Source organism: Pelodiscus sinensis, chromosome 26 (genome assembly GCF_052426305.1).
Source record: "Pelodiscus sinensis isolate ZL-2025 chromosome 26, ASM5242630v1, whole genome shotgun sequence".
Taxonomy (NCBI): Eukaryota; Metazoa; Chordata; order Testudines; family Trionychidae; genus Pelodiscus; species Pelodiscus sinensis.
In genome coordinates, this window is record NC_143077.1 from 21774313 (window position 1) to 21797140 (window position 22828).

The 22828-nt window shown below is 45.4% G+C and overlaps 1 protein-coding gene across 4 annotated transcripts in view; it reads left to right on the plus strand.

Annotated features, from left to right (window-relative positions):
* LUZP1 (leucine zipper protein 1) overlaps positions 1-22828 on the plus strand; it is an 80717-nt gene that overhangs the window by 22931 nt on the left and 34958 nt on the right. For all 4 annotated transcript variants that reach the window (XM_075908906.2, XM_075908907.2, XM_075908904.2 and 1 more), the window contains exon 2: positions 13317-16586. In XM_075908906.2, coding sequence (XP_075765021.2) covers positions 13431-16586 — 3156 coding nt within the window. In that variant the 5' untranslated portion in view covers positions 13317-13430. The remainder of the gene's footprint in view (positions 1-13316; positions 16587-22828) is intronic.

Genomic DNA, 22828 nt, shown 5'->3' on the forward strand with positions numbered 1-22828 from the left:
GGATTCTCCACATTCTCCTTCTACTGTTTGACTCAACTAGAATGTCAGGAACCTGTGGCCACAGGGGAAGAGCTGCCCCACGCCCAGCCCCAAATTAACCCCCACCTTCCAACTGGAAGAGCTGGTGGGCTCCAGTCCAGACCCTGCCCCAGGCAGTGCGGCTCTGACCTGGTTCCTACTGCAGCAGCCCAGCCCTGATCCTCTTGTGAGAGGGATGCGGCTACAGTTCCCATCTAGGCTACGCACAGCACCATGACCACAGTGCTAGTGCTCTGGCCCCTGTCCAGCTGCAGCCTCTCCAATTTGGGCCTGCCTGACACTCTGCCCCAGCCCCCATCTGGCCACGGCTCCATCCAGTCCCATCTCCTATCTGACCATAGTGGCCCAGCATCCACCCCAATCCAGTTTCTACCTTGGCTCCCACTCAGCCCCATGGGTGTTCCCTCCCCATCCAGGTGGTGATCTGAGGAATGAGAGCTGGGAGCAGGGGGAGTTCTTTCTCCTAGCAGTAGCCCTGAAGCACCACCCCAACCTTTCCTGAGCCCAGCCCCACCCCATAGCAGGTATCCCCAGCCAGAGCCCTCTCAGCCCTGCACCCCAATCTTCTCCAGCCATAAGCCCCTAATCTCTGGCCCCACCTCAGAGGCCTCACAGCCTTGTATTCAATCCTCTTCCTCAGGACTGAGCCTCCTCCCACACTATGAATTCCTTGGCCCCACTTTACCACATGAATTTTGTGTGTACCAGTATGGAGGTGATGTGTTGCCCATCGCCTCCGTGTCACCCGTTACTGCCACATGGGTGCACAGAACAAAATTCATTCTACTCGGGGAGGGAAAAATTAGAGGGAATACTGTTCCTGTAGTCTGGTTCGCCCCCCCCCCCCCCCACCCCCGACTCTCTACCCTAACTGTTCAGAGCCAAGACCTTTGGCTAGTGTAGTGTGTATATGCTTATGACACAATGGTGTGTGAAACTGGATGCAACGGTCCAAGTAGCTCGGCCTTGTGGCCTCCTGCAGCGGGGGGGGGAGGGGTAATCTGGTCTGTACTAGCCCTTTTGAGGTAGCCAAGGATCTGGCTGTCACTTCCACTCGCAAGATGCTGCTATCACAAATCAGCATTTGCTGTGCTCCTCCAGGCAGCCCAGTCACATCTCCAGCAACAGGCCACAGAGCTCTTGCCCAGCGGGAAGTTGCTGAGAGAGCTGTGATCTGGGCAATGGTTCCTTTCTCCCTGAAAGGTGAACTTGGATGATATCACCTGGCCTTTGCTTAAAAATAAAACAAATAAAAATGTCCCAGACAAATCAAATTAAAAACTGTGATTGCTGTTTGAAGGTTGAACTGTAAAACTGTCAAACCAAGAACTGCCGCAACTAGATTTGAATAGGTTAACTTCCCCCTTGTGCCTGTATTTTAGAAGTGTCCATCTGTCTGTGAGTCCATTTGTTCAATAACTCTTCCTACACAGTCAGAGCTAGGACCACCAAATTTGATATGCAGCTTCCGCTTATCCTAACTTAAATCAAGGTCAAGGTTTGGTTGTGCCAGGATAATGGGATGTGAATGGAATGTGATTGGTTCATATCAAATAGAAAGGGAGGAATGTCATAGCAGGGACAGTTATACTCAGGAATGACCACATGGGGCGGGGGGTAAAAGAGGGCGACAAGCACCCCATGAGCAACCACTGGCTGGAAGCATGGCCCTAGGGAGAAGCTGGTGGGTAAGCTATATGTCTCCACCCCAGTGCCCCTTACTGGGGAGAAACTATTTGGCCATCTGTGCTCCAGGGAGAAGTGAAGAGGTGGTACAGCCCCCATGGCCCTGGGAGAAGCAGGCAAGCATTCTTAGTAAAATATCCTTACAGTATCTGAAAGGGGAGAGGTCTCTGTCCTACTGCACATTGTTACGTTTGGCGCTGGGCAGTCCCAGGCTAGGTCACATTCTGATGGAGTGTGTGTGTGTGTGTCTCACTCTACAAACGAATGGTTGCCTAGGTGTGCATGATTGCAGCCGATTTCATAAAGCTGGAAATAGGTATAAGCAACATTGATTGTCGAGAAAAAAATTAAATTGGCAAATGTGATTGGTGGCTGTTATAAAAATGTTTTACTAGATGCCCATAAGCAAGATTCTCTCATACAATTATTTGACTAAAACAACTGTCTTGGTCTATAAGGGACATGAATGCCCCAATAAAAACTACTAACAAATGGGGGAAAGGGAGACTTAGTAGCAGCAAGTATGTCAGAGGTAAAAATGCAGGCTAAAGGTCAATGAATAATCAATGGCCAGTAAGGATGAAAGACAATGAGTGAATTATTTAACATTTTTACAATAGTGCTCGGTTACATTAATAAACTAACTTAGTCACAGTAAATCACAGCTTCCTCACATGCGCACACATTCTTTGAAACAACTTTCTTTACTCCTAGACTTATAATCTTATAATTGCCTTAATACATGTTATTTACACTCAGCATACTAAGCAATCCAGAGAATTGTGTACAACTGACTTGTCCTTTTTATTTACTGTTCCATCATTCTTTGTACTCTTCAAAATTTATAGAACCATAAACTCATAGACTTTAAGGTCAGAAGGGACCATTATGGTCATCTAGTCTGACACCCTGCACAGTGGAGGCCCTAGAATCTCACCCACGCACTCCTGGAATAATCCACTCCTCATAGAACACTAGAACTGGAAGGGACCGTGAGAGGTCATCGAGTCCAGTTCCCTGCCCTCACAGCAGGACCAAGCACCCTCTAAATCATCCCTGATAGATGTCTATCCAACCTGCTTTTAATATCTCCAGTGTTGAAGATTCCACAACTTCCCTAGACAATTTATTCCAGTGTTTAACCACCCTGACTGTTAGGAAGTTTTTCCTAATGTCCAACCTAAACCTCCTTTGCTGCAGTTTAAGCCCATTGCTTCTTGTCCTATCTTCAGAAACCAACGAGAACAATTGACGCTTTTTTAGATACCTCTCGTGTCCTTCAGTTTTCTCCTTTCCAAACTAAACAAGCCCAATTCTTTCAGTTTTCTTTCATAGGTCATGTTCTCTAGACCTTTAATCATTCTTGTTGCTCTTCTCTGGACTTTGTCCATTTTCTTAAAATATGGTACCCAGAACTGGACACAATACTCCAGTTGAGACCTGATCAGAGCAGAGTAGAGTGGAAGAATGACTTCTTGTGTCTTGCTTACAACATTCCTATTAATGCATCCCAGAATCATGTTTGCTTTTTTTGCAACAGTGTGACACTGTTAACTCATATTTACCTTTGGTCTGCTATGACTCCTAGATCCCTTTCTCCAGTACTCCTTCCTAGATAATAATGTCCCATTCCATATGTGTGAAACTGATTGTTCCTTCCTAAGTGGAGCACTTTGCATTTGTCCTTATTAAACTTTGCCCTATTTACCCCAGATCATTTTGAATTATGACCCTATCCTGTAAAGCTGTTGCAACCCCTCCGAGCTTGGTATCGTCTGCAAACTTAATAAGTGTGCAAATATCTAAATCGTTAATGAAGATACTAGACTGAACCAGTCCCAAAACAGACCCCTGCAGAACCCCACTTGTTATACCTTCCACCAGGATTGTGAACCATTAATAACTACTCTCTTATTAGAGTTATCCAGCCAGTTATGCACCCACCTTTTAGTAGCCCCATCTAATTTGTAGTTGCCTAGTTTATTGATAAGATTGTTAGACCATATCAAATGCCTTATTAAAGTCTAGGTATACCATGTCCACCGCTTCTCCCTTATCCACAAAACTCATTATCCTATCAAAGAAAGCTATCAGCTTGGTTTGACATGATTTGTTCTTTACAAATCCATGCTGGCTACTACCTATTTAGGTGTTTGTGAATGAATTCCTTAATTACTTGCTCCATTATCTTTCCTGGCATAGAAATTAAAATGAATGGTCTGTAGTTTCCTGGGTTGTTCTTATTTCCCTTTTTATAGATTGGCACTATATTTGCCCCTTTCCAGTCTTCTGGAATCTCTCCTGTCTTTCATGATTTTTCAGAGGTGATAGCTAAAGGCTCAGATACCTCCTCTTTCAGCTCCTTGAATATTCTAGGATGCATTTCATGAGGCCCTGGTGACTTGTAGACATTTAACTTTTCTAAGTGATTTTTAACTTGTTCTTTTTTTATTTTATCTTCTAAACCTACCTCCTTCCCTCTAGCATTCACCATGTTAGGCATTCCTTCATCATCAGACTTCTTGGTGAAGAGTGAAAAAATTAGAAACTGCCATTTCCAAGTTTCTGTTACTGTTTCTCCCTCCTCACTGAGTATTGGGCCTACCCTGTCCTTGGTCTTCCTCTTGCTTTTTATAGAAAGTCATCTTGTTTCCCTTCATGTCTGTAGCTACTTAGAGTTTGTTTTGTGCCTTTGCCCTTCTAATCTTGCTCCCGCATACCTGTATTCATACTTTGTAATTTTTCCTAGTTTCCACTTTTTATGACTCTTTTTTGATTTTGAGATCATGCAAGATCTCCTGGTTAAGACAAAGCAGACTTTTGCCATACTTTCTGTCTTTCGGACACAGTGGAATAGTTTGCTTTTTGGCCCTTAATACTATCCCTTTGAAAAACTATCAGCTCTCTTCAGTTGTTTTCTCCCTTAGTCTTGTTTCCCATGGGGCTTTACCTACCAGCTCTTGAGCTGTTCTCCTTTCTACCATCCTTTAGAATCATGAGCTCTTATGATTTCATGATCACTTTCTCCCAAGCTGCCTTCCATTTTCAGATTCTCAACCAGTTCTTCGTTATTTGTTAAAATCAAATCTAGAACAATTTCCCCCTACCTAGTAGCTTTTTCAAATTTCTGAAATAAAAAGTTATCTTCAATGCAGTCCAAGAGCTTATTGTATAGTCTGTGCCCTGCTGTGTTAGTTTCGCAACATATGTCTCAATAGTTAAAGTTCCCCATCACCACCAAGTCCTGCACTTTTGAAGATTTTGTTAGTTGTTTTAAAAAGTTATCAGTGTTTATATATTTTTTGTGTAGATCATCTATATTAAATAGTTAGACTTTAGTTCTTGGGATTACATTAGAAATACCACCACTAGATGATGATTCTTCATGAACAGTCACATTTTGAGCCAGTTTTTAATTATGCTAATTTTTAATCCGATTAAGTTCCAAGTAAGTCCAGAAGTCCAAGTAAAACACATCAATAGTTATCAAACCATTATACCAAGTTACTTTCACAAGTACTACTTAAAAAAATGTTGATTGGTGTTATTTCCAGCCTTTAATTCTTAATATTTGAATTCTGTATCACCGGTTTCATTATTTGTTTGATATTAATATCAGGCTAACAGCATGTAATTACTCTAGTTATCCCATTTTAAATATTGGCTCAGTGGGAGCTTTCTTCCAGTCCTAAGTATACAAAGTTCTATTAAATATTAACATTCGTGTCCAGAAAGTTCTGCTGCCAACTCTTTTAAAACTCTTGGGTGCAAGTTAGCTGGACCTGCTGATTTTAAGTTGAGTAATAAGAATGACCATATTGGGTCAGACCAGTTGTCCACTTAGCCTAGTATCCTGTCTTCCAACAGTGGCCAGGGCCAGATGTTTAAGAGGGAGTGAACAGAATAGGGTAGTTTGAGTGATGTATCCCCTGTCCTTCAGTTCCAGCTTCTGGCAGATGGAGGTAAAGGGATATCCTGACCGTGGGGTTTTGTGTCTGACCATCTTGCCCAATATCCATTGGTGGGGGCCTATCCTCCACAAAGTTATCTAATTCTTTTTTGAACCCAGTTCCTCTTTTGGCCTTCACAGAACGTTTTAAACATGCCTCCTATTAATTTCATTGGGTGATCTTGGATTCTTGTGCAGGGATGGATGACACTTTTCTGAATAGCTTTCTCTACACATTCATGGTTTTATAAACCTCTATCCTTTCTCCCCGCACTCATCTCTTTTTCAAGACAGTATTTTAAATCACTCCTCATATGGAAGCTATTCTATTCCCCCAACAATTTGTGTTGCCTTTCTCGGTACCTCTTTGAATTCTGTCTTGTTTTGAGAGAATGAAACATGCATGCCATGGGCTTATGCAGTGGCATTACAATATTTTCTTATCTCTCTCTCTCATATTAGGTGGCCTGGACACCCACTCTTGTGAGATCCCTTTGCAGTTAGTCCAGTCAGTTCTGGATTTAACTATCTGGAGTAATTTAGTATTCTCTGAAAACTTTATTACTTCCCAGTTTACCCTCTTTACCAGGTCATTTATGAATAAGTTAAACAGTACAGATCCTTGGAGGATCTTACTATTTACCTCTTTCCATTGTGAAAACTGATCATTTATTTGTATCCTTTGTTTCTGTCTTGTAACCAGTGAATGATCCAGGAGGGCCTTCCCTGTTATCCTTAGGCAATGCTATTCAACAGTAACTAAGGAGGATGTTAAAGTTGGAGGTGCTTTATCATTATTTTATGATGGAAACATTTTTAAATGAGCAGACAAACTTTAAATAAGATACAGTGCTCAGAAGTTGACGCTAGAGATATCCAAATTAAAAATTATTCTATTCTTAGGCAGCAAAGTTTAAAAATCAACATAAGTCAAAAGAAGACACTCAAAATCCATTACAATAGATTCAGTCATTTAGGTTCCAGTTTGTAGGTAGAGAAGCCTTCAGGCAGAGATCTTGGTATTGGCTACACAGGCAAATGTTTTGAAAGTTTTCTTCACAACCAGATGCATAACTGCTGAAATCAATGAGTTATGTGCATAAGTCACTTAGACCTTTTGTAAATCCCATTAGTGCTCACTTGCATCTTTTTGGTGGCTAGACACCTTTGTAAACGTGGTTGTAGAATATTCAATGAGAGCTGAAATGAGTCCAGTGGAACTTTAAAGACGAATACATTTGCACCCCCAGACTCCTTGTTTTTGCTGAAACAAACTAACACAGCCACCCCTCTGAAATGGAAGCTGAGATGCTGGAGAACAGTTATCACGTCATTCTGCAATGGCTGTGGAAATGGCTTGTCCTTCTGCACGCTGGAAAATGCTGCTTTAGCATAACCACAAGTTGTTTGACTGTGATGTAAGAAGCATAGAATGAAGTTCTCTGGCCTGAGTTATGCAGGAATTTAGATCAGGAGATTGTCTGATATTTGGATTTAGATGGTCCCTTCTGGCATTAAAACCTATTAAAAGAAATGTAGGGTGAATATCAGGGAAATTTTACTGATTTAGTCCTATGATGCTTTTCTTTCCTATAGGAACAAAAATGGACTGGACCCAGAAAACTGTTGATGGAACCATGTAGATGAGTTTACTAGACATAGGAAAATGAAGCGGCGATTTAAATAATTGCCACTTCATTTACATCAAAATGACCACCACACTGTGCCGATCAGCTGTTTTGGCGGCACAGCGGGGCAGTCTGGACATGCCATGGTCGATAAGCGAAGCCTTTGTCGGCCGCTCGGGTATGCCTTGTGAAATGCTGTTTACCAGAGCGGTCGACAAAGGCTTCCCTTGTCGACAGCAGCACATCCAGACTGCCCTGCTGTACCACCAAACAGCTGATCAGCACAGCGGGGCAGCCATTTTGATGTAAATGAAGCCGTGATTATTTAAATCGCCACTTCATTTTCCTATGTCTAGTAAACTCATCTACATGGCTCCATTGGAGCCATGTAGTCTATTAATAAATGGAGATTGCCTATCTCCTAGAACTGGAAGGGACCTTGAAAGGTCATCGAGTCCAGTCCCCTGCCTTCACAGCAGGACCAAGTACAATTTTTGCCCCAAATCCCTAAGTGGCCTCCACAAGGATTGAACTCACAACCCTGGGTTTAGCAGGCTAATGCTCAAACCACTGAGCTATCCCTCTAGACATACCCTAGATGACCCAACAGGGTTTCTCCAGCTAAAAATCCATTTATTTATTTAAAAAAGTCTGTTTTGTCCACACCCTGATGAGTAGCCGCTCTGGTTCTTTTGTGCTGCAGCCTTACAAAGGGTGAGGAAGTAGCCATAGAATCATAGAATCATAGGACTGGAAGGGACCTCGAGAGGTCATCGAGTCCAGCCCCCCGCCCTCAAGGCAGGATCAAGCTCCGTCTACACCATCCCTGACAGATGTCTATCTAACCTGTTCTTAAATATCTCCAGAGAGGGAGATTCCACCACCTCCCTTGGCAATTTATTCCAATATTTGACCACCCTGACAGTTAGGAATTTTTTCCTAATGTCCAATCTAAACCTCCCCTGCTGCACTTTAAGCCCATTACTCCTTGTCCTGTCCTCAGAAACCAAGAGGAACAAATTTTCTCCTTCCTCCTTGTGACACCCTTTTAGATATTTGAAAACCGCTATCATGTCCCCCCTTAATCTTCTTTTTTCCAAACTAAACAAGCCCAGTTCATGAAGCCTGGCTTCATAGGTCATGTTCTCTAAACCTTTAATCATTCTTGTCGCTGTGACTTCGCCATACCAGAAGTCGTTCTGGATGAGTCATAGGTGATAGTGCCTCACCCCCATCTTGTTTGGGTTTAAAGGCACCTAGTCCTTCCCATCTGCTTTGCAAAAGGTAAAGCCGGGGAAGCTGCCCCTGACGGATGCAGAACTGCCTGCAGAGCTGTGGCAGCGGCACCAGAACCAGTAGAAAGCTAATCGGAAACAAAATGTGTTTAAGCTCCTGGAGTGACCTCCCCCCATATTTCCCCAAAGGGCACTCACTCCAGAAGCCCTGTCCCACGGAGACACTGGACGCTTCAGTCTGCATGTCTGAGCTTCAGGGCTAGCCTTACCATGAGGCAAACTAAGGCGGCTGCCTCAGGTGCCAAACTGTGGGGGGAGGGCGCCACTAGGACCCAGAGTGTAGAAAATTGTGTCTGCTGCTGGTGCATGTGTATTCTCTCTGCCCTAGATGCACAGAGATGGGGGAGTGACATGAGAGGAGTAGAACAGGAAGAAGGCAGAATTGAGACCTTTCAAAGTTTTAGCCCAAGCGAGGGGGTCTGGGGGCCTCAGGTGCCAAAATGTTGTGGGCCGGCCCTGCTGAGCTGTTAGAGGTGCTGTTGAAATATGCCAACTGCAACTGTCACTGCCTACAAGCGGCATCCTGCAGATGGTCTGAGAGCTGCTGCTGTACCCCCTCCCCCCAGGGACTGGAGCTGGCCGAGGCTCCTGCAATTCAGGTCCTGAACAGTCTTTGATGTGGAGTTAACCATTAATCATCGCTGCCAGCCACTTCTTTGCCTCAACTCCTGGATGCCTTCGTGGGTGGCAAGGAACCTCTTGGCTGCTCCCATAGCCCATCAGGTCCAGTTCTAAAGAGACTCACCTGGTGCTAAACTCTGCCTGCTCTGCTGCTGCGGTGGGCCCAGACGATAGGCAGGGTAAAGGGGTCTGGGTAGGAAGGCAGCAGCCTGTGAACTGTGTTGGGGGACACACAGGGGCTGGCACGGAGTCCAAGGTGTCTGGCCCAGCGTGACCTCTGCATGTCACACAATTGACCTCAGGTTTTGTTACCTTTTCCCGCAAGGAGGAACTGTCCTTTGAGGATTGGCCGTAATGATGATTTATTTGCTGCTGCCACTTTCAGTGTCTTGGTGCGTGAAGTGGCAGCACAAGTGCCCTGCCCAAGCAATCCCTTCCTTCCCCCCCCCCCCCCAACCCCTTCAGCAAGGGCCTGCTTGGCAGGTTGCCGTGTTTGCATTCGACACCCCCTGCCCAACAGGAAGTGAGTCACCTCCTATCAAGTGCTTCGTGTCAGGCCCAGCAGTCTCCTCCCCACATCCTGCTCTTCCCTTCTTGGCTCTGTGAAATAGGAAACTCATTAAATGCTTCCTCTGCAGGGAACACTGACTGGGATGTATAGTCCAAGCCCTTTCTGCCGCTGGTCAGCCAGGCTCAGTAAGGCTTGTAGGCCACAGGTACTCTTCCTGGGCCGTATTCCTCAGGAGCCTGGAACTAACACACAGCAAGAGGAGGCGTTCCAGCCATTGACCAGCAGCCCCTGCCTCACCTGGAGATGAGTCAGAGGTGGATGGGGCTGGCCTAAGTATTCCCGTCACTGGTCGGCTCCCCGGAGAGGAAGCCCTTACACATTCCCAAGTACGCTGCTTGGCTGGGCATTACGCTGCTTTTAAAATGAAAAAAGGAACTTTGGGATCCATGGGACTGCAGACGTCAGCTGGGGATGGTGCGGCTTGCTGATACAGGAGACGCCAGAGATAGAAACAAGCGTTTGAAGAACCCCTCTCCTGGGCTTGGAGCTGTGACCTGACATCTCTCCAAATTCCATCTGGAGGAGCAGCGAGGAGTCCTGTGGCGCCGCAGAGCCTCAGATTTGTTAGGGCATAAGCTTTTGCGCGTGAAATCCATGTCCTCAGATGCACTGGATGGAAGCTTGTGCCCTAATAAATCTGCCAGTCTCTAGAGAACCACAGGACTGCTCGCTGTTTTTGCGGATACAGACTAACATGGCTCCTCTCTGAGACTTCTGGAGTCTCATTGACTCCAGAATTCACTGGCATTGCACTCCCAAAAATCCCCAGCTGCCTCTGTTTCTTGAGTCTGATCTCAGTCATCTTCAGTGAGCCCTGTCAAGCAACCAAAGCTCCAGAATTGAGCGATGTGATATGACAGGCTCTAAATCCCAACTCTCCCTATTCTCCTCTACGTGCCCAAGGAAGAGGAGTTGAGGTTTTCTCCCCACAGCTGCAGAATCCTGGATTCTGACTCTCGCTTTGCCTTTGTTTCCTGTTCCCAGCAGATGGCAGCAGGTGCTCGTGCTGGGCGGTAGCTCTGCAGACAGATCAGTTACACAGCTGCATTAGCATGTTTCTGGGGATGTTCTATTTTTCTGTTCCCTGATTGTAGAAATCCATGGAATTCTGACCTGGGCAGCTCTTCCCAAAAAACGGCTGCAGAGTGTCACAAGGCAGGGGATCCCCCACATATACTCAGTGGGTTCAGGAAAGAATTCAGCTCACACAAACACCACTCCTCAGGTTCCAGCAGAAGTTCAGCAATCCTCTCCCTCCCCACCTATGGCTTGAGGTGCATTCAGATTCTACTCTGTCTTGCTATTGCAAACTCTTTAAGTGTAGCCAAAGGATGTGTTGCAGGCCAGGTGTACACTACACTCATAAGGTCAGCTTTAGGTTCACAACTCCAGTTATGGAAATAATGTAGGTGGAGTTGACATTTCTTAAGTCGAACCTGGTGCCATCTCCACTGTGAGAGGTCCTGTCATCTTCTCTTACTCAAGGAGAACCAGTGCCAATTGGGGGCGCCCTCGGCATTCAATTTGCTCGACATGCTAAATTGAAGGCCGGAAGATTAGCGCAGCATGATCTTCCTGCAAGTGGAGATGTGGCCGCAGAGGCAAATGTGATCCATTTCCCAGGGCCAGACTTCATGGGTGGGGAACCTTTTTTGGGTTGGGGACAACTGACCCACAGGAAAATCAGTTGGGGGCCACACAAGTGAGATGCAATAAAAAACAATCATCACAGGACTGGGCTGGATGTTGGGGGGAGGGTCTGAGCAGAGGGTAGGGTGTAGGAGGACTGGGTAGGAGATGGGGTCTGGGTGAGGGTCTGAGTGGAAGGGGTGCAGGAACAGGGGTGGTGTCTGTGTGTGTGAGAGAGATCTGGGCAATGGAACGCACTCACCTGCACAGTTTCATGGGGACACAAGTGATTCTATGCCTCCCGGCACCACACCCTGCTGCTCCTGTGGGCTGAGATTATGATCAGTCGGAGCGGTGGGGGAAAAGCCTCCAGGCAGGTGCTTCTCTGTACTACCATTTCCCCAGCCGGAGGGAGTTCACTGAGCTGTTAACCCGCCTCCCACTAGGCATAGCCAGCGGGCTAAACCCGGCCCATGAGGCTTGGTCCTTTCTTTCCCCTCCACAGTGAGGAGCCCATTGCAAATGTGATTCTGGGCTGCATTAACAGGAGTGTTATGAACAAGACATGAGAAGTCATTCTTCCGCTCTACTCTGCGCTGATTAGGCCTCAGTTGGAGTACTGTGTCCAGTTCTGGGCACCGCATTTCAAGAAGGATGTGGAGAAATTGGAAAAGGTCCAGAGAAGAGCAGCAAGAATGATTAAAGTTCTAGAGAACATGACCTATGAAGGAAGACTGAAAGAACTGGGCTTGTTTAGTTTGGAAAGGAGAAGACTGAGAGGGGACATGAGAGCGATTTCCAGGTATCTAAAAGGGTGTCACAAGGAAGAGGGAGAAAAATTGTTCTCATTGACCTCAGCAGATAGGACAAGAAGCAAGGAGCTTAAACTGCAGCAAGGGAGATTTAACTGGACTTTAGGAGAAACTTCCTAACTGTCAGGGTGGTCAGACACTGGAATAAATTGCCCAGGGAGGTGTTGGAATCCCCATCTCTGGAGATATTTAAGAGCAGGTTAGATAGACACCTGTCAGGTAGGGAGCTGCTGTGAGGGCAGGGGACTGGACTCGATGCCCTCTCGAGGTCCCTTCCAGTTCTAGTGTTCTATGATTCTATGAAGCCATGGGCTGAATCTGGTCTGCAGGCTGTGGGTTCCCCACCCCTGAATCTCTGCTGACTTTAACTTGCAAAATCTCCAGCCTATGTTAGCAACAAGAAGGTGGTCAGAGAACGTGTGGGACCCTTACAGAATAGAGAAGGCAATTTAGCGACAGGTGATGAGGAAAAGCTGAAGTGTTCAGTACTGCTTTTTTTTTTTTCTTTGCTTTTCACAGACACGGTCAGCTCCCAGACTGCTGCACTGCCCAGTGCAGCAAGGGAGGAGGTGGGCAGTCCCCAGTAGTGAAATAACAGGTTAAGGATTATCTAGAAAAACTGGACACACACAGGTCCATGGGGCCAGATCTGTTGCTGCTGAGGGAGTTGGCTGATGTGACTGCAGAGCCATTAGCTATTATCTTTGAAAACTCGAGATTGGAAGAGTTCCCAGATGAATGGAAAGGCAAATATAGTGCCCATCTTTAAAAAAGGGAAGAAGCGGGAACTGAGTAACTACAGACTGGTCAGCGTCACCTCAGTCCCTGGAAAAAATCATGGAGTAGGTCCTCTAGGAATCCATTTTGAAACACTTGGAGGCAGTGGGACCAACAGAGCTCCTGGGCAAAGTGGTGGGCTACATTTGAGACAGTATGCGTATTACTAGACTGAATGGATCACTGATCTTTTTCACTGTCACTCCTTATGCTCTGAATTATAGCTTTCAGAAACATGTTTAATGAAAGAAGAGATTATACAAAAATTGTTTCCTATCCTCCTTTACTCACTCTGTTTTCTTCTTTCAGGCTAACATTGTCTCTATCAAAGAAGCTGTAGGAGTCGAGGAACTGACATGTTTAAAACTACTCCTTTGATCCAAAGTGAAAAAAATTGAACTTAACAAGAACAAAACAATAACAATGGCAGAATTTCCAGGTTATAAGGAGACTTCAAATCGCCACCTTCGATTCAAATTACAGAGTCTTAGCCGTCGTCTTGATGAATTGGAAGAAGCAACAAAAAACCTCCAGAAAGCGGAGGATGAGCTTCTTGACCTCCAGGACAAAGTTATCCAGGCAGAAGGCAGCAATTCTAGCATGCTGGCTGATGTAGAAGCCCTGAGAAAGAGAGTGCTGAAAATTGAAGGCAAGGATGAAGAAATAAAAAAAGCCGAAGAGCTCTGTCAGTTGATGAAGGAAAAACTGGAGGAGGAGGAAAGTCTTACCCGAGAACTTAAATCGGAAATTGAGCGGCTTCAGAAGCGAATGGCAGAACTGGAAAAACTGGAGGAAGCTTTTGGCAGAAGCAAGAATGATTGTACTCAGCTGTGTCTGAGCCTTAATGAAGAAAAAAATTTGACCAAAAAAATTTCTACAGAATTGGAAATACTTAGGTTGAAAGTAAAAGAACTTGAGGCATCTGAAGACAGATTGGATAAAACTGAACATAGTTTACTAAGTGAGTTAGAAAAACTGAAATCTTTAACATTGAGCTTTGCTAGTGAAAGAAAACACTTTAATGAAAGAGAAAAGCAGAATGAAAAATTAATCCAGGAGCTAACACAAAAACTAGAACTAAACAACAAACTAAACAGAGCAGATCAAACTAGAAATGCATCAAACCTGCTAGAAAGATCCTCAAATAATCTTGTGGATAGAAATGACCTGAGAATTGAAGATGACTTGACCTCTGCATTGCCTTCTAAAGAAGATGGAAGAAAGGGAAGGTTGGATTACCTAAAACATGTAGAAAATGAAACCAGAAATAAATCAGAAAATCAAAAGAATAAAAATCAAGAAGACAATAAAGTGAAAGATCTTAACCAAGAAATTGAAAAACTTAAAACTCAAATTAAACATTTTGAATCTTTAGAAGAAGAACTTAAAAAAATGAAAGCCAAAAATAATGACTTACAAGATAGTTATTTGAGTGAACAAAATAAAAACAAGCTTCTAGTTGGTCAGTTGGAAGAAATTAAAATTCAAATAAAAAAACAAAAGGATATGGAGAATGGTGAGGTGGAAAGTGAAGAAATGAACTTTCCCAGCAGAGTTAGACATGATAGACATAAATACAGGGGTATCACAGCAGAGCCACCAATTTCAAAACACAAGACCCGGGAGCTTTCACCGCAGCATAAACGGGAACGAATACGGAACAGAGAGTTCTCTTCTAATAATGACCATTATGCCACAAGCAACAAGCAAGTTCCAAGTCCAATATTAATTACTAGAAGAACAGCAAAGGCATCTAGTACATCTGCTTTACTAGATACTGTGGTTACTGATATAAAAAGAATGGAAGACAAATCAGCAGTTGCTACATATTTATCTATACAGAAAGACAGTGGTGCACCACAAAATGAAGTGAAGAAATTGAGAGAGCAGCCATCTGTGCTTAGTCGATACCCACCAGCTGCACATGAACATAAATCTTGGAAAGCATCTTCCAGACCTGGAAATGAAAGTGGACTGAAGGCCAAGGTTGAAAAGCCATCTCAAACACTTAGTCAAGGTAACTCTGATGCACTTGATGAAAAATCAAGCAAAGGGCAAGTGACTTCATCTTTGACTGAAAAGATGAAAACAAGCCAAGCAGAGGTGTCTGATCTATGTGTAGAGATACCCTTTATGAAAAGTAATCATGCACTATCCAATGAAACAGCTTTGTCATGTAGATACCATATGCCATCTGCAATGTTAGCAGCTGAATCCACTAGCTGTAAAGTAGAAACAGCAACAGTCTCTGTTTTATCTCCCAGACAGTCCCCAGAAGAGAAATCTAAAAGAACAATAAACTCTCAAGAAAGAGAATGTATAGATAGTTTTCACGAAAATACAAAGCCTCCAACTTTATTGAAGTATTCAAACAGGTCAAGAAGTCAAGAAGACATCTTACAAATTCTCACAAATCAAGATAAGGAAGAAATGGATCAATCTGCACCATCAGTTACAGGTCAGACAAATGTTGGCATAAAATCTGACTCTTTGAGATCCAAAGCCATCAAACCAGTTAGCCATGACAAATTTAGCACAGATGAGGAGATGGGTAAATGTAGCAATGCTGCTGCCGAGCCAGAGCTGGAGATGAGAAAGAAACCCAGCTCCAGAGGCGTTCTCAGAGCAGCTCTCTTAGAAAATGATAAAAATACTGGAAATGAAGATGACCCCCCCAAGTCCATAAAGACCTCATCAGATGTAAACAATGTTGGATTGAAACCCAAAAGGTCGTTCAGTCCTAGAGAAGCTCTGAGATCAAAAGCCATCATTAAACCTGTAATAATTGAAAAGGACATGAAAGAAGTAATGGGAGGGGCTGGGTCTGAAGAATACACTCAGAAACAGAAATCTGTGTTTAAAACTGTGACTAGTAAAATGACAAGCAGCATAACAATCTTCCCCTCTGAGCCAGCCAGCACAAGGGCCAATACAAATGAAGCAGCAAAGGAAAAACATACTTCTACCAGCAATATTCGAGTCACTCCAAATGAATTGTCATCTGTAACAAATAGCATCAGCTCACCCTTTGAGATCTCAATTAATAAGAGTGATATTGCTCTGAAATTATCTGAGACCGATAAAACTGGGGACTCAGCTCTGAGAAACAGGACAGAAACGTTAATCTCAAGAAGCAGTATTACAATAAAACCTTCTGAACCCACTGAGAAGAACAATTGTGAGCCATCCTTAGAGACAATCAGCTGGAAAAGCCACGGGCCTTTAGAAGCAGATTCCCCAGAGACAAAACACATCACTCTGAGAAGTTCTTGGAGGACAAGGCGGGGGTTACAATCTTTGGAGGACTCTCAGGTCAAAGTGGAAAAAAATACAGCTTCCACTCGTGCAAACACAAGCAAGTCCTCTACAGACCTCTCTGAAATGGAAGGGGCCAATGCAAGAATAAGTTTACTTGAGCAGAAGTCAAGACGGTCCAGAGCCACTATTAATTCTTGGAATGCCCCTGAACTAGAATTCAGAAGGACCCAAAGTAGCTTAAGTGCATCTGAATTATCTGCTCGAAGGAGCTACATCCACGATCCCATCACTGCTTCTACTTGGAACCGCACGATATTACCAGTAAGTGTTTTCTGTTTCCACTTTTAACCATCCTTCTCTTTTTGAAATAGTCCACTGACTGTTGTAAATAAGCCATATTCATCTGCTCTTCCCAAGGCTAAGAGAGGGAAGAATTGGTCCCAGCTTAGTCGTGAGCCTGTTTGTCTTTTAAAGTTAAGCTTTGTAAGGCAGAGTCAGCAGTAAATAGCAGAGATGTGATTAAAAAGGGCTCCACTGCTTCTGTCTGAATGTTCAACTTGCATTTGTAAAGGGATGCTGGTCCTGTCGCCTCCATGTGACACACACTTCAAATGGCTCCTAGCGGGCCACAGAGAGATGGCTATTGAGGCTGTTGTTTTACTCTCAGTGAGAGGAAAGTTTGCATATGCAGAAATGAGGAGATGTTCTCTCTCTGAAAAGGAATTGTGGAATCCCTGACATACTTTAAAACATTCATCTGATGGGGTTTGTCCATTCAGGCCATGCTAAATAATACATGTCAATTCCTGTTACAGTTCAGTGTAGCCACTCTTTATGAAGTATCTGTACAACACAAACAGTAGGGGCACCCACATTAACACCCGCAGTCGTCAGAGTTGCTCTGACACACAAAGTACAGAAGCTATCAAAGGGCTGTAGAGTGCTTGTGGAAGGGAGAGGAGTCTCAGCCAAAAGAGTTTGCCACTGAACAAATGCTTCCATTTGGAAATGGACGTGAAGATGTGAGAGGGTATTTTGTTCCCTAGAACAAACTTTACCTCGCAGGGAGTAAGCATGCACCATGGCTCTACTTTGTAGTAGTGATTGTCCTCTGAGTTAGAGACAGATTATCAAAGAGATTTGGGCATGTCAAGATGCAGATAGGTCCATTACATTCATTAGGGGTCTAATAAGAATGTTTGAAAATCCCATTAGGCCCATTGCTTCTTTGAGTTGCTGCAGATACATATTCCAATCTGGTACGTGCTTACTCTGCGCACAGCAGCAGGAGATTTTTACCTACCGGTACTAGCCAGAGGGGCAGCGCTTGCCATTCATGTATGTAGCCTCTCCCCTGACAATATGAGTTGGCATCAACCAACGGCTGGAGTCTGAGCTTTGTGGGAGCAGTATTCACAGCCCTGCATTCATCCGCTTAGCTTAGCTTAGCTTACTGTGCACTGATACGAGTTATACTTATTGTGTGAGCTTTAAAAAAAAAAAAAAAAAAAGGTCTAGTGTCAGTGGGGTTCCAGCAGTGCCCTTGGTTTGGAGTGGTGATTCCCAGCAGTGACCCTATGAACAGTGCTCACTCTGCCTTGGCAAAGCCCACTTTAAGGAGCTCAGACTGGCCTGGGACTGGCTCTGGTGTGCAGGATGGCATGAGTATATCAAACCCTCCCTTGGTGCTGGGAAGAGAATGCAGAAACCTTGCACCAGTGACTCCAGTTCTGGCCTCCGGGCATCCTGTGAGTCCAGCCTGGAGGGACGCCAGCACAGACAGTCTGATATCCGCAAACCAGGCTGTAGCAGATGTATACTGCCTTTGGGTCCCATCTTCGCTGCTGGTTCCAGATTTTCGAGGCTTGTGCCTGCTGTGGAGCCCCAGTTGGAGCATCCCACCCTCCTCAGGCCCTTCAGCCCCACACAAGGAAGCAGCCTTCCTGGTGGCAGTTCTGGACATGGCCCCGGAGCTGGGACGAGGCTCTTCAGGACCAGAACGTCCTCCACATCCAGGCACTTCAGGCTCTTTGCACCAGGATTGACGTTGCCTGTGGCACCAGCAGTAGGGATTTAATAGTATAGTCGATTAAGCGATAAGCAAAAGCTTATTGGTTAATGCTGTAGACTACACGCATTTCCTCCCCTCCCTTGCCAGGACAGTTTTTAGCAGGCTGGCCAGCAGCCTGATTCAGTCCTGGCTTGAGCCAAGTCCAGGAGCTCAGACACCCCCACCCCACCCCACCCCCAGACAGAGCCTGCTTCTACCCCATGCTGCCGTCTCTCTATCAGCCAGTCTGCGAGGGGGGCTGGTTTTTAAGCTAGCTCCTCTAGTGGACCAGCTCCCACCTGACACCCCATGCTGCATGATACAGAGGCAGCAGCACGGAGAGGCAGGGGGCTCCTCGGGAGTGGGGCCAGAGCGCATTGCCTGCCAGCCCCACCCCCACAGACTATAGAATAGTCGACCAACCAATAAGAATTCATGAAGTTAATCAACTATTCAATTCACTGATATTTAACATCCCTAACCAGCAGTGCTGACTACATCAGAGGCATCGATTCCATTCTTGAGCTGATACATGGATGTCCTGGGATCACCTATTGGCCCCCTCTGGAGTTGCCACCTTCTTGCCCCTCCCCCCCCCCCCCCCCTCGCCCTCTCCCCCAGAGCTTAGAGTTGAGATCTGTGTCAAGTTTGCTGGAGGAGGTCTGAAGGCCACTGGTAAAGCAGATGGGCCACAATGGTCAGCATTGGCCCAGCACCTTCAGAGCACAAATGTTGTACCTTTACCAGTGGCTGCCTTGGGCTCAGAGGAGAGCTCCTTCCTCTTTCTTTCACTCTTTGCTCCCTGATCAAATCAGTGACCATCCTTTTTAGGCTGGGATGGGACATATTTGGACTTGAAGCGTGTAGGGCCTGTGATTGAACAGGATGCCTCATTCCACCTCAAGATAGTGGGGCTTCAGGCTATCTACAACATGTCATGTTTTCTAGGCCCACATTAGGCATTCAGTGGTTCACTTACTCACCAAGGGCAAATGCAAAGGAAGGAACAATCAGTTTCTCACACACAGAATGGGAAGTGACTGTTTAGGAAGGAGTCCTGCAGGAAGGGATCTAGGGGTTTAGTGGACCACAAGTTAAACATCAGTCACCAGTGTGGTGCTATTGCAAAAAAAGCAAACACGATTCTGGGATGCATTAACAGGAGTGTTGTGAGCAAGACATGAGAAGTCATTCTTCCGCTCTACTCTGTGCTGATTCGGCCCCAATTGGAGTACTGTGTCCAGTTCCAGGCACAACATGTCAAGAAAGATGTGGAAATGTGGAAGGTCCAGAGAAGAGCTACAAGAATGATTAAATGTCTAGTAAACTTGACTTATGGGGGAAGACTGAAAGAACTGGGCTTGTTTAGGTTAGAAAGAGACACAACTGAGAGGGGACATGATAGCGGTTTTCAAGTATCTAAAAGAGTGTTAACAAGAAGGAGGGAGAAATATTGTTCTGCTTGGCCTCTGAGGATAGGACAAAAAGCAATGGGCTTAAACTGTAGTAAGGGAGTTTTATGTTGGACATTAGGAAAAACTTCCTGTCAGAGGTGGTTAAACACTGAAATTGCCTAGGGAAATTGTAGAATCTCCATCATTGGAGATATTTAAGAGCAGGTTAGACAGGCATCTATCAGGGATGATCAGTGCTTGGTCCTGCTGTGAGGGCAGGAGACTGGACAGGATCACCTCTCACAGTCCCTTCCAGTTCTAGGATTCTGTGATTTTGTGACCAGCACAATGTACTCTGAGTACATTGTACTCAAACAATGGGGAGCCCACTCCAGTTGGCTCTGCCTCGGGCCAGTCAACCTATGGCAGGACTGCATCAAAGAAAACATCAACCTGATAGCTGTCCACTTGCCGGGTGAGCAGAACCATCTCTCAGAACGTCCCCCCGGGTGTTTTCCCCCAAGCCATGAATGGTCTCTTGAAGCAGAGATGGTGTCTGCAGCATGAGGCATCCCCATGATCAGTCTGCTCTCAACGAGGGAAAACAAGGCGTGTCGCCTATTCTGCTCTCGGGGGGGATCTGAGGCTTTCCATGGCAGCTGGCAGACAACTTTCCTCCTGTCCCAGTTGTTCCCTAGGTGAATTGACCCAGGCTTATCCTGATTGCTGTGGCGTGGCCCAGACAGTGCTGGTTCTTGGGCCTCCTTACTCTCAGATCAGCCTCCCATGCTGATGCTGCTCCAAACTCGGAGGCTGTTCAACAGGTCCTGCTTAACAGTAAGAACCCTTCCACTTGGACAGCCTACGTTGCAATGTGGCCAAGCAGGCACTTTCCTTCAGGACATCTTGGAGTGCCTGCTACACCGTCAGAAATCAGACTTGGCATTCAGCTCTCTGAGAGCACCCGAGGCAGAAATATCTGTGTTTCATCCAACTGTCCATCACTATGGAGATGAGATTTCTCTACCTGCACCTTATGGGACCTGCACATTGGTTTAGCAGCTCTTATGGGACCTCCATTTGAGCCCCAGGCTTCTTATCCATTGCTGCTCCTCTGGCAAAAAATGCATTCTTGGAAGCCATGTAAATTTAAATGAAGCGGCGATTATTTAAATCGCCGCTTCATTTTACTATGTCTGGTAGCCTAATCTATATGCCTCTGGCGCCAGAGGCATGTAGTCTAGACGTACCCTTTGAGTCTAGATGAGAAGGAAGGAGAATGTTCTAACTGGTCATTTAAATGAGATGGAAGGTGGAGATGTAGAAGGGAAAGCTTTTTTCAGTGAGATGAGATTGTATTGGGCACAGGGAGGACAGATGGAGAAATAAAGAAAAAAAGCATGATGTCATGGAACACAAGACCTGTTTTTTGCTTCAGTTTGAAATAAACATACATGCATTACAGCACTATGAATGATTTTGCAGTACATCACAAATGAAGCTTTTTAACTAACATCACACGTTTGAGTGGTCATGCACTTAACGCATTGAGTCCAACTCTCCTGGCCTTGAGGAGGCTGAACTCTGGTGGGCAGTGGCCCTCAGCCTCTGGTCTTAGAGTTCAGGAGGAATATGAGTGGGCAGGACACCTTGGAGGGGCAGGCAGCTTTAGAGCTGTTGGATGCTCTGCCCTGTAGGACACAGCACACCTGAAGTCAGTGCTTCAGGTTGGGGCCAATTGAAGCTGCCTACCAAACCCTGCAGCTCAAGCTGGAGGATGTTCCCATTGGTGGTCACAATGCACCTGGCCAAGCCAGTCAGTCTAGAGCTGCTCTGGAGGTGCCAAATGGAGGATGTAACACACTCAGAGTGTTGGCACTGTTGCTGCCAGCCCCACAGCCGCTCTGGGAGATTCCCACTGCAGAGGAGAGAAACGGGAGTTTCCCTGGCAGCTTTTTTAAAACCTGTTGAAGCTGGCGAGAGGTTTGTAATCTTGGACTCATTCCTGTGAGGATGGATGAGCAGGCCCAGAAGTCAAAGGGGCAAGATACTCACAATTTATCCAGCGCCTTTGCTGTTCATCACAGTGGTAGCACTGGCTCTGCCATGGAGTGGAGTTGTCTGTTAAAGCAGTAGTGCCATGAGAATTCAGTTCCTAGCACCCTAACTTTCTCCTTGCAGGCTGGAGTTTTATGTCTTTGGCCTCTGCCCGAAGATGAATTGTTTGTTTGTTTTTTTAAAGTTTGAGCAAAATCTGTTTAGCCACTTTTAGGCATGTGAAGAGCAGTGACAAATCTAGGAGGCCTTTTCTAGTGGCTAAAAATAGCCCTTGGGTGCATGGCACAGTTTGAGACTCCGAGGCATTGGCTTTGTTACAACTTTGTCAAATCAATGTAGAGGCCCTTTGTCTGTTAAGCTTGTGAGGTATCCAAGTAAGGAGCCTTGCCAAGCCTTGGCTTTCTCCCATTTACAAAATGGTCCCTCTCTCTTTTCTTTCGTTCATAGATTCCAAGTCAGCAGGGACCATGGGGATCATCCCCTCTGGCCTTGTGTTCCCTGCCCCGAAGTAATTCCTAGAGCAGACCTTGCCCCTAACCCTCCATTGCCTTAAAGAAACTGTATTGCAATCCAACCTTCTGAACCCATACAAAAAAGCGAATGTTCCAATAGAGACAATCCGCTGTAAGAGCCATAGATCTTTAGGAACAGCTTCTTGAGAGAGAGAAGCATCACAGGGAGAAGTTCTTAAGAACATAAGAATGGCCATACTGGCTCAGACCAAAGGTCCATCTTGCCCAGTATCCTGTCTGCCAACAGTGGCCAATTCTTTAAGTTCTTTTGCAGGCTCTTAATTAGGGATGTAAGATTGAAATAATTTAAACAGGTGACCAATAAGCATGTGCTTACTTAGATGGCTACACACAGCTTCTGGTCCAAACAACTAATGAATCCCAGGACTTGCGGGAAATGGCTGGCTTTTGGACAGTAATCTCTGTCCAGTTAGAAGTTCTCTTCCTAAGGTCAGGCACATTCATGGAGTCACCTCTCCAGAAACCATTTGGTACAAATATCTGGGAATAAGATCTCAAACTGCCTAGAAAGGCTCCATGATTTGAGTA